We start from the raw sequence: 12,224 nt of genomic DNA on the forward strand, positions 1-12,224 counted from the left end.
GAGGTGCGGGGGGGTGGGAGATTGGGGGAACCAGGTGGTGGGTATTAGAGAGGGCATGGATTGCATGGAGCACTGGGTGTGGTACAAAAACAATGAATACTGTTATGTTGAAAATAAATTAAAACAATGAAAAAAAATAATTTTTATGAATGATTGTCGTCAGATCTTGTTTTACAGTATGTCAACATTTTTTTAAATCCATTTACTTTTCATGCAACACACTATTACTTCAACACATATTAGCAATAGTATCTATACAAAACACATACAATTTTTCTTGCCTTTGCTTTTGCAATATCAGTATGAACATTACATTTTCCCTATATATTTAACAATGTATTAAAAATCTGATCTTAATATGTAAAGATATTTTCTTCTGTTGAATATTTGTCAATCGTCTTTATATCTACTTGCCTAAATGTACTGAAGCAAAATAAGCAAAATGGAAAGTTTCTCAACAGCTATACTCCTGTTGAGTTTTGTTGTAAATATCTCATGATCTTACCTTTTAGGATAATTCATAAAGTATGGCTTATATCATACTGGAATCTTTCCTAACTTCTTTATGAGCAAGTGATCCAACTGTGTTTCTGAATCAGTCAGTCATAAAATAGCCTTCTTACAGTGTCAATTTCATGTGATTTTTAACAAGTTGTTCTGTAGTGGTATATGTTTTTCTCTTATGTAAATTGTGGAAACCCACTTTCAACATAACATAAATGTATTTTCATTGTCAGATTTAAATTTGTTTGTACTTTTAAAAATAGCATTAACTATTTGAAGTAAATATATGTTATACTTTATAGCAAAATTATAATTGTCAGGAAGAAACTGACATCTTGTGAAATTTCAGTGCATAGAACATGTCAGACATTTAACTTATTCCTACTCACTGTGAAAGGTACATCCTGATGATAAGAAACATAATTATAACTTACTACTTTAGGGTAAATTAAGGTCAAATTTTAGGCCCGTGACATTAATTTTACATACTATAATTAATATGGATATTGCTAGTTGAAAATCGCCTAGTACCAGTACTGTATAACTTGTCCTATCTGAAGTCTGGACATTCTGTTGGGTACAGCAGTAACTATTCTTTTAAATTTTTCTCTGTTTAATCAGTAATTCATTTGTAATATTATTTAATCTTTATGTAAAATAAGAATTTATAAATATAAAGTCAGATAAGAAAACTTACATAGGATATAGATTAGTGTTAGCATTATATTATTATATATGACATATGACTTGTTTACTAGCTATTAAAATAATTTACCATGAGACACTGATGCACCTGGACTTACTTGGTATCACATTTAAGGCAATGAGTTGTGGTACAATTTTGTGTGAGTAAATTGTGTGTAACTAAATACGGTATATAAAAGATGGGGGTAGGGCACCTGGGTGGCTCAGTGGGTTAAAGTCTCTGCCTTTAGCTTGGGTCATGATCCCAGAGTCCTGGGATCAATCCCCACATCGAGCTCTCTGCTCAAGCAGGGAGCCTGCTTCCCCCCACTCTCTGCCTGCCTCTCTGACTACTTGTGATCTCTGTCTGTCAAATAAATAAATAAAATCTTAAAAAAAAAGATGGGGGTAGATCCAACACAGGTCTACACTCTTTAATTTTTTAGAGGGTTAATTAATCACATTCCTTTCTTCTCCAAACCCTGAATCAACTGAGAGAGACATTGGTGTTAAGACAGAGGGTTGGTAAAGCTGTGAAGAATGTAACTTGTGTTGTGGTCAAAATAGAAGCTATAAATAATATTGATTTCAAAGTCTAAGCCTTGGGGCCTGGATTGGTACGGAACTGGTCCACAGAGACACTTCCTCAGCCACCAAGAGTGAGCACAGCAGAAAAGTGCACACACAATGGTAAATCTTTCACCATCTCACCTGTCAAATCATTCACCCTTTCTTCAGAGGTAAGGAGTGAGTTTCAGATATGGATGTTATTCCAAAGAATAAAGCTAGAATTTTGGAAAAAAATATTCCCCCTTAAATCAATAAATATGACTAAGACATTAAATCACACTAATTTTTTACAACATTTTTACTCTACTCCGACATCTGCTAGTTATGCTGATGACCCAGATTGCCAGGAGAGCCTGATGACCTTCAAGGTATTACCATTTATCACTGGTTATTTAACACTTCTAAGTAAGTGTGCTGAATGTTATTACAGCATTTAAAATAAATAAATAATTCCTTACACACACATACATGTAGAGTTTCCCTCTCAAAGACATGTCAAGAATCTCTGTAATACCTCTCTGGATGCCTGCTGTTGCCTTTGTCAGAGGTTGAATACCACTGATCATGAAATTTTCTTCCCTGGCTGAAGGTTGATCGAGATGTAAAAGAAGGTGATCAGGTCCACCTTCATGCTAAAACCCAAAGCTGGGTTTTAGTGACAACCCAAAGTGACATGGATGCCCCGGCCAGCCATGACTTCTAATAATTTATTTTGCTGCAAGAGGATGGCCAGAAGCAGTAGCCCCCTAGCCCATGTCATTTGCTGCATGGAATACAAGAAGAAAAGAAACCACAAATGGTAGATAGCAAAAGTTGACCAAGAGATTTGTGGGTAGATTCTGGTTCCTGTGTGAAGAGAAGTAGTGAAGGACTCAGTCATGTGGATATGCTCAAGGAGAGTATTTGTTGTAGGTTTTGAACTAAGATCTAAAAATTATGAGTACCCATGTGCCATTTTTCTTAAGCATGGGATTCCCTTAAGTCAGAGGGGTCTGGAGGCTAAATTCTGGGGCTGCGGAGCATAGTGTCCTTAATTGGTAAGAAGAAACCTCACAGGTGGTAGTGGCAGCAGTAGTGGAACAGGGTGGCTGATGTTTTGGGAGCACCCCATGACTCCCCTCTGTATCTATCCTCTCCAATGGCTCAGGTCTGAGATATCCCTTAGCGGGAACTTCCCATCTGGCTAGCTCATTGTGGGGTCTGCTTGAAGAATCCAGGTTAATGGGAGCTCCCCTGAGCTGAGGATGGGGGCATCAACAACCATCAAAAAACTCAGAGTGCAGGAAAGACAGGCTTTATTTTTTCATGTTGACAAGATTTTGGAAAGCAGAGTTTTCTGTAGCATTCAGGTCTCCTTGATGTAGGACCAAAGCCAAGGCCACAAAGTCTGAGGTTCTCAACAAAAAGAGTAGCCCTTTAAGTACATATCTAGGCAACTTAGTTCAGGAGGAGAAGGGAGAACAAGATGAGAGTGAGAAAAGTTGTCAACTCCAGGCTTGTCTTTGGCCATGGATCTTTGGCTCCTCAAAACCTGAAGGTCAGCTGCAGCCCCCAAATCCATGGCAACAACTGGAGCACCCAGGGGACTCCCTCTCCCAGCTGGAAGGCTGGGGCTGGCCTAGACAGACTCCTGGAAACCCATGATATCCCAGAGAGCAGCTGCTTCCGAAGCCAGTGATACAGCAATTGGGGACACAGCAAGAGGGAGCAGGTGGGGGGCAGGCAGCTGGGCGGGGAGCTGGGCAAGGAGCAGAGGCCTGCAGGCCCTGGGAAGCCTGTGGGGTCTGTGGGGCCTGTGGGGCTTGAAGTGGCCACTTGGGTGAACACTTGGGGAGGCACTTGACAGGGAGCTTGCACCTCTGCTGGTTTTGCTGGCAGGACATCTTGAAGAAAGTTCAGTTACTCTAAAAAAACAAAGCAGATATTTTGAAAGTTCAGTGACTATAAACTTTATTGTATCACCATTTTTCTCCAGAATCTGAAGTTCTGTAACTGATTCTATGCCTCCAGGACCCATAGCTTTACAGTGGAGACACCCAATTTCCTGGCATAGGAGAAATCAGGCAGGGGGTCAGTGCAAATTTGGTAATGCCTTCTCCTACCCATCCTGATCCTCCCAAGACTTCCAAGACTTCCAAGGCAGCAAGTTGCATAGTTTGGAAAGTTTCAAATTATTTTTATGATGTACTCTAATTTAGACATTCTAGAAACTACATGGTTAGCCTGAGTCCATGGTTATATCACCTGTCTTTTTCATCTTTTTTTTCTTTTTTTCTTTCTTACATCATGGGCTCTGCCTTCAGTTGTATTTTTTGACCCTGTTTGGGTGTCTCTTGTCCTACAAACTAGTTTCCTCTACTCCAACCCCAACCTCAGTTAACATTCATCCCTTCTGAGATGGCTACTTCTGACCCAACTGATGATTTCCTTTAGCCTGACCTTCCTGAAATTACCAGTTAGTTCCCATTCTCTCCATCCTGGAGTGGCTTGTCCCATTCAGCTGAGGTGTGGTAATCCCAGCTATCCCCAAACTGCCATCAAATCAGTAAGGACACTTACCTTGTTTTCCCAATGTCAGGCAAGCAATGGATAGGTCAAATGAAGTGAGAAGGCCTTTTATACACATCCTGCACCCAACTCAAGGGGATGAGCCACAATAATGTGAAAGCTCTTCCCAACCAGGTGGTTATGACAGCAACTTCCCACATTCCTGTGTTTCTCTGTCATTCTGCCACTTTATCACACCAGATTGCTACTGGATCTTCATGAGTATCTTCCCAGAGCATTCCTTCCCTCTGTAAAACTTGAAGTATTTCCATAAAAATAAGATCATGATTTACTAGGGAATTTACAATGGCTATGCTTGGGACTGAACTTAGGGTTTCTGTAGGAATCCAATGCAAGCTTTAGACAAAAATCTAAAGTCACAAGTGTCGGATCAACCTAGGACACAGGTGGGAGTTTCTGTAGGTTCTATAACCATTTGGAATCAATAATCTCAGCACCCCTGGGTCACTACTGATTCAGATCCTAGAATGTATAAGACATTGACTAACAAGATAGCATCATGGATAAAAGGCCCTGCTGTAAAGAATCTTAGCCCAGTACCTGTATTCTACACATTGATGAGGAACTGAGTGCCAGAGAGGACAAAGGAGATGCTCCAAGTAGTGCAGTGTCTGAACTGGTAGCTAGGCACCCCTTTTTGACTTTAGTTCCTTCTTTTCAACCTGCCTGGTCATGTCCACTGGAATCTACCAACTCTCTGACTGCCAGATAACTTCTTCATGACACTTCCCTCTCATTTTGCAAGTTTATCATTTCAACCACTTTTTTTTTTTTTACCAATAAAACAAATTTTCTTGCTCCTTTGGCTTATTAATACCCTTGACTGACAAAACCCCAACCCTGGCTGATTCTTCCCTGCTATGCCTAGCTGTTACAAATGCAAAAACAAAATTAAAAAAGACACTTTGTCAAGTTGGCACCATCATAAGATCATAACCTTCCATCCAGACTGAGCCCAAACATGGCTCAGTGATTCCATATACTTCTCTGTGTTTATTACCCTCCCCCCCACACACACCATGCCTTTTCTCTTCCCTGGAACTTTCCAGGTCTGTCTCTAAATAGATGTCTCTAAATAGATGATACTAAAAATAGTAACTAAGTAAGTAAATAATACTACTTCTATTCCAAGGGGCAGAGAGTAGCCATCAAATATGAGACAATTCTACTTCTCATTACCAGGTCTTTAAGCCTACTTATATCTGCAACCATCCTTACGATCTCCTTTTAGAAGAGGAACAACCTCTTTTCTTTTCTAACACCTGTTCCTGCTACTTTGTATGTACTTTATATGTTCAGTTTTGGTTATATTAGTTTTTCCTGCGAAATGTTGTCATGGTGTCCCATATTCCTATAATACCACACTTGTATTTATTTTTCAGTATCGCTCATCCTGGATAGAATGAAATCTCCATGTTCTTAGCACCTGCACAGTGCCTGACATCTTGAAGTGCTCAAAAAATATTTATTGAATTAATGAGTTATTTGTGGTTGGGACAAAGGTCTCCCTCCTTTCACACCTTGAGAGAGAGAAGTTTGGGAGGCCAGGCCAGCAGTAAGCACAAGTTTGGGTGGTACTCTCAGGGTGGTGTTGCTCGTATTAACCAGCCTCAAGAACTTTGCAGGGGAGTCAGACAGAGCTCCAGTTCTGGCTCTGCTACTACCTCTGGGTTTCAGAGGAGACTGACCAGATGATTTCAGTATATAATCAAATCTATATTTGCATTTATGAGCATCAGACCTCCAAGGAGCTAACACTCAGCCCAAGTGCTGCCTTTCCTGGTTTTTGCTTTTCCCTAAACATATTTTATCTGGAGGTTGGGGTGGGGATGAATTCAACAAAGCAGAGGCAGCTGGTGAGTATATGAGGATGTGGAATATTTGAAGGTAAGTCACATTATGAGGTAGCAACTCCATATAAGCTATTTAGTCAATTCCAGTTGTCAAAGGAAATTACTTACTTAACTTCTTGCCTTGTTGCACCAAAGCAGAACATCATGTATGTATGTGATTCACCTAATTGTGCCTCTCCTAGCTGTGAGTGTGAGCTCCTAAAGCCCAGATCAGAAGAGATAGGCAAAGTTATGCTCCTTCCCTGCATGGCCTCAAATAAAATATTACAAATGATTTTTAAAAGTTGTAAAACATTGTTCTATTGTATTGATCCAGTACCTCAATGAACTACTGGTTCAAAGAAAAAAATTATTTATCCCAACAGAAATTCCTTTCTTATAGTAACTTTGCAAATATCACTTCAAGGACATTTATTTGCCAAATGATGGTTATGTGGATTTGTGAATTTAGAGCAGATTAAGATACTTCTTTGTCTTAAGATGCAAGTGGGGGACGCCTAGGTGGCTCAGTCCATTAACCATCTGCTTTCGGCTCAGGTCATGATCCTGGGGTCCTGGGATCAAGCCCTGCACCAGGCTCCTTGCTCAGTGGGGTCCCTGCTTCTCCCTCTCCCTCTGCTGCTCCCCTTGCTTGTGATATCTCTCTCACTATTTCTTTTTCTCTGATAAATAAATATAACCTTTTTAAAAAAAGATGCAAGTGGGATAATACAAGGAAAATACAGGGAATTAAAATTTATTCTCAAACTCCCATCCATCAAACATGTTATTTGCACTATCACAATACATCAGCTCTATGAGTTTCTTATTGTTAATCCCATTTTACAGATTAAAAAAGACTGAGGCTCAGGAACAGAGTGGCCATCAGCCAGAAGGTGAAGGATAACTAGACAGAGGGAAGAAGAGCACAGGTGGAGGCATGGGAATGTATAGGGGCATGATCTTTTCTGGAAAAAAAGTGGGCATAATATTTGGTAAGAGCATAGTGTTGGGACACTAGCTGGGCAGAAAGGAAGGAAGAGTCCAGAATATTAAGAACTTTATTTGTTGGGTTATGTACTTTAGCCTATAGATTAATGGCTTCCAAATTATATTCCTTGGAACCCTGTTGTCAGGGATATTCAAACATCATTCTTCTAAGAGTCATCCCTCTGGGCAGTATGAGCTAATCTGTGTAGCTGTCCTTCCAGCTGCCTTCCCCAGCTCCTCCCATTGTCTATCATATCAGCTCCATGTCTTAACACGGCATGGAGGCTGGAAGATGGGTCTTGGAGTCGGGGTACTGACATCTGAACCATGGGTAGGTTATTTAATGTTTTTGAGCCTTTTTTAATCTTTAAAATGGGATTAACAAAAATAAAATAAAATGAAGAAATAAACTAAAATAATAAAATTAAATTAAATTAAACTAAATTAAGTTAAAAAGTGGGATTAACAATAAGAAATTCATAGAGTTATTTTACTGTGACAATGCAGTAATGTTTGACAGATGGTAGGTTGGAAATACACTTTAATTTCCTTCTTTTTCCCAACATCATCCCCCATCATCACATGGGAGGCCCTAAAAATTTTGAGTCATACTTTAAAATACCATAAATCCTTAGTTCTTGACTATTTAGGCTGCCTGTGATGGGGAGGCTAAGCAGACAATACTCTGGGCCTTCCATTTCACTCCTATTATAATTTGACTGCTTTATGTATCGAACATATACATTCCATTTAACTTGAAAACAGAATCATGATGCTTTAAAAGGTTTGACCAGGGACAGTTGGGGTATCCTTGACCACTTAAGCAAAGGAATAACCTGATGAGATTTATATTTTAGAAAGATCATTCAGCTCAGGTGGCCTTAGGTGTGGTGATTTGGTTACTCAAGGTGCTGAAGTCCATTGTGAATGGCCAGGATACAAGTTTGATGTGTGGATCAGATCTAGACTTGAGTGAGTTCTTACTAATGTACTTGTAGACAAAGAGACAAGTTGGAAGGTGATTGGAGGGCCTTTACTATGCTGAATCCAGTCTGCATACAGCCCATGCATTCCTGGATTCTGTACTTACCTGCCCAAACACTTCCACACCTTCCTGCCTACTTGGCATTCAAGCATGCTATAGATTCCTGTCTGTCTAGGTGTGCCACTTAATAGAAGGGTGAGAGCAGCATTGGCATGCATGAGATTTTTATCACACTAATTCCCAACTGATGAAAGAAAGGAAAACAAGGATCTTCCTTCTGTCCAAGTAGTCAGACCTTTGAACAATCCTCCTGAGTGGGTCAAAATCCCAATGTGCAAGCAGACATGTGGGTTTGACCCTGGTAAACTGCACTGGGAGAGGATTCATGGTCCTCCCAAGGGCAATGGAATTTTTTTCTTTTCTTTTTTATTTAAATTCAATTAATTAACTTATGGTATATTATTAGTTTCAGAAGTAGAGTTCAGTGATTCATCAGTCTTACATAGCAGTGCTCATTACATCACGTACCCTCCTTAAATGTCCATCATCCAGTTACCCCATCCCCCCTCTCTTGTCCCCTCCAGCAACCCTCAGTTTGTTTCTCATGGTTAAGAGTCTCTTATGGTTTGTCTCCCTCTCTGATTTTTTCTTTTTCTTTTTTTAACAATTTCTTTTTTTTTATTTAAAGATTTTTATTTACTTATTTGACAGAGAGAGAGAGAGAGATCACAAGTAGGCAGAGAGGCAGGCAGAGAGAGAGGGGAAGCAGGTTCCCCACTGAGCAGAGAGCCCGATGTGGAACTTGATCCCAGATCCCTGAGACCATGACCAGAGCTGAAGGCAGAGGCTTAACCCACTGAGCCACCCAGGCGTCCCTGATTTTGTCTTGTTTTATTTTTCCCTCCTTTCCCAAAATCTCCTCTGTTTTGTTTTTTAAATTCCACACATGGGTGAGATCATATGAAATTGTCTTTCTCTGATTGACTTATTTCACTTAACATAATACCCTCTAGTTCCATCCACATCATTGAAAATGGCAAGACCTCACTTTTTGATGACTGACTGGTATGCCATGATATATATTATCACATTATCTTTGTCCATTCATCTGTTGATGAAGATCTGGGCTCTTTCCACAGTTTAAATATTGTGGACACTGCTTCTATGAACATTGTGGTGCAAGTGCCCCTTCAGATCACTACATTTATATGGGATAATACAAATGGCAGGGTAAACATCTATTAGTGCAGTTGTTGGGTCATATGGTATCTCTGTTTTCAACTTCTTGAGGAAACTCCATACTGTTTTCCAAAGTGGCTGCACCAGCTACACCCACCATAGTGTAAGAGCATTCCCCCTTCTCCGCGTCCTCACCAACAACTGTCATTTCCTGGTTTGTTAAATTTAGCCATTCTAATCAGTGTGAGGTGGTATCTTATTGAGGTTTTGATTTGTATTTCCCTGGTGCTGAGTGATGCTGAGTACTTTTTCATGTGTCTGTTGGTCATTTGCATGTCTTCTTTGGAGAGATGTCTATTTATATCACCTGCCCATTTGTTGATTGGATTATTTTTGTTCTTTGGATGTTGAGTTTGGTAAGTTCTTTTTAGACTTTGGATATTAGCCCTTTATCTGATAAGATATTTGCAAATTCTTCTCCTGTTCTGTCGTTGTCTTTTTGTTTTGTCAACTATTTCCTTTCTGTGCAAAAGCTTTTTATCTTAATAAAGTCCCAATAGTTCATTTTTGCCTTTTTTCCCTTGCCTTTGGAGATATGTCTAGCAAGAAGTTGTTGCAGCTGAGGTCACAGAGGTTACTGCCTGTGTTCTCCTCTAGGATTTTGATGGATTCCTGTCTCACATTGAGGTCTTTCATCCGCTTTGAGGCAATGGGACTTATACCTGACCTGTTGAAGGACTGACACAGCTTGTACTTCTCTTGCGGTGGGAGGAACAGTCATGATCTGCATTCAGTGACCTGACCCTATGGGTCTTAATCCATCCCAATTAGTGGATAAAAGAAAGAAGAAAAGACCAACTCAACATAACACATTCCCATCACTTACATGAGGTGGCCTCAAAAGCCAGTCACCCTCCCTTGTCTGTATAGTGTAGGCTAGAGACATAGGCCCACCATGTATAATGTGATGATTAAAACAAATGAGGAAAGAAATCAACACCATGCCCAGCACTGAGTAAGTGTTCTGTAAGCTGTAGTTATAATATAAGTGTTATAATTATTCACTGTTGTCCCAAGAATTTCCCAGCTTCTGTGTCCTGTTCCTGTGAGACTGGGGGGGATACACAACAATATCATCTGTTCTGGCAGTACCGCCCTTATTGTCTGTAATGTATCCAACTGCAGAAAAATCCCTTGGATTGAAGTAGCAGGTCATTCTTGTAGCACAGGCCCAGTCCTGACACTAACCAGCCATGGGTCATTTGCTTCTTCTGGGCCTCAGGGTCTCCAGTTGTGAAATGAGTGTTATCCTTTGTTGTTTTTTTTTCTTGATCTCTGACTTAATGATGAGAGCTCATGTTCAGGGCTCCCAGATCACATTAAACCTGGGTGACTTCCTGAGCTATTGTCCTTCATAACTGTGAGGATCCTTCTACCACATAACAAACCTAAGGATTCCTTCTTTCAATCCCAGGCTCCACCCTGGACCCTCAACTGACCTCAGTGAGTGGGGCAATAGCTAAAAAATTATGTTGTGTCTTGTGTCTACAAATGTCACTATCAAACAATACCTTTCAGTTCTAAGATAGGAAGGGATGGAGAGAGGACACTTTGCCTATCCTCTCCCTCTAGACACTGATCCCAAGAAGATATTTCTAAATCTTCTAAGAAAGAAGACCCCACAGCCTGTAATGTCAGAGCTTTCTTATTCCTATGTAACTTCATTCCTCTCTTCTGATGTTAGAGGTGGGTTCCTCCCAGCAGAGTGAGCAGGACAGGCCTTTGGCTCCATCATCCTCCCATTCTAAAAGACTGCTTGTACTGATAATATCTCTGACTCAACACAATGCCATGCTAATGACTTCACTATCATTTTCTCCACTGTGCCAAGGGAAGATAACTCAATAGACTATATACTTTGTCCTGCAATTAACACATCTTCAGAATCTTCAGAGAAAGACAGGGACTATGAAACTGTACAGCTTGCTTCCAGTTGGATCAGTAGTGTTATTCTTACCCAGGAAGACCAGTGCTATAAAATATGAACATAGGAGGCAGGCATTAAGAAGACTTAGGTAAGTTCCTCAGACTTTTTGGGCCTGCACTTTCACCTATGACATCAGGACCTTCTGCTCTGTCATTCTGTGAACCTATACTTCTCAGCCTTTTATACTTTTGAAGAGAGTGGTCACCCACCTCCCCTCCCCCAAAAATTTGTACTACATTTCAGATGTTTTGTTTTCTCCTGTCAACAACCCTGTTGGGTGGATATGAACACATACGGAAAAGTTGAGCACTAGAGAGTTTAAGTGCAGGTGCAGATCACATAGTCACTCAGTTCTAGAGCAATAGAGCTAATCCAGCAAGGATTACATGAAACAAGGAAACTATTCTTTCAGTCTTGCTCTGAGTGCTGTTATAGATCAAGGACTCTAAGCCTGGTTGTACCATCTGAAAAACACTTTAAAAATCAGATGCCTGTCCCCAATTAAGACTTATTATGTCAGAGCGCCTGGGTGGCTCAGTGGGTTAACCCTCTGCCTTCAGCTCAGGTCATGATCCCAGGGTCCTGGGATCGAACCCCCCATTGGGCTCTCTTCTCAGCAGGGAGCCTGCCTCCCTCCCTCTCTCTCTCTCTGCCTTCCTCTGCCAACTTGTGATCTCTGTCTGTCAAATAAATAAATAAAATCTTTAAAAAAAGACGTACAAACAGAGAGAGTCAATTATCATATGGTTTCACTTATTTGTGGAGCATAACAAATAACATGGAGGACAAGGGGAGATGGAGAGGAGAAGGGAGTTGAGGGAAATTGGAAGGGGAGGTGAACCACGAGAGACTATGGACTCTGAAAAACGATCTGAGAATTTTGAAGGGGTGGGGGGTGGGAGGTTGGGGGCAGCAGGTGGTGGGT

The 12,224-nt window shown here is 40.6% G+C and overlaps 1 protein-coding gene across 1 annotated transcript; it reads right to left on the bottom strand.

Annotated features, from left to right (window-relative positions):
- Window positions 1–3,095: 3,095 nt before the first annotated feature.
- LCE7A (late cornified envelope 7A) lies at window positions 3,096–3,647 on the bottom strand. The gene has a single exon (XM_047724305.1). It carries the CDS (start codon window positions 3,639–3,641, stop codon window positions 3,297–3,299), a length of 345 nt encoding a protein of 114 aa, XP_047580261.1. The 5' UTR covers window positions 3,642–3,647; the 3' UTR covers window positions 3,096–3,296.
- Between the last annotated feature and the right edge of the window lie 8,577 nt (window positions 3,648–12,224).

The sequence above is a fragment of the Lutra lutra genome, chromosome 4 (assembly GCF_902655055.1).
Source record: "Lutra lutra chromosome 4, mLutLut1.2, whole genome shotgun sequence".
Classification (NCBI taxonomy): Eukaryota; Metazoa; Chordata; class Mammalia; order Carnivora; family Mustelidae; genus Lutra; species Lutra lutra.

Bases quoted from the DNA above. Each gene is read 5' to 3' on its own strand.
- LCE7A (XM_047724305.1), bottom strand. From the start codon at position 3,641: ATGTCCTGCCAGCAAAACCAGCAGAGGTGCAAGCTCCCTGTCAAGTGC.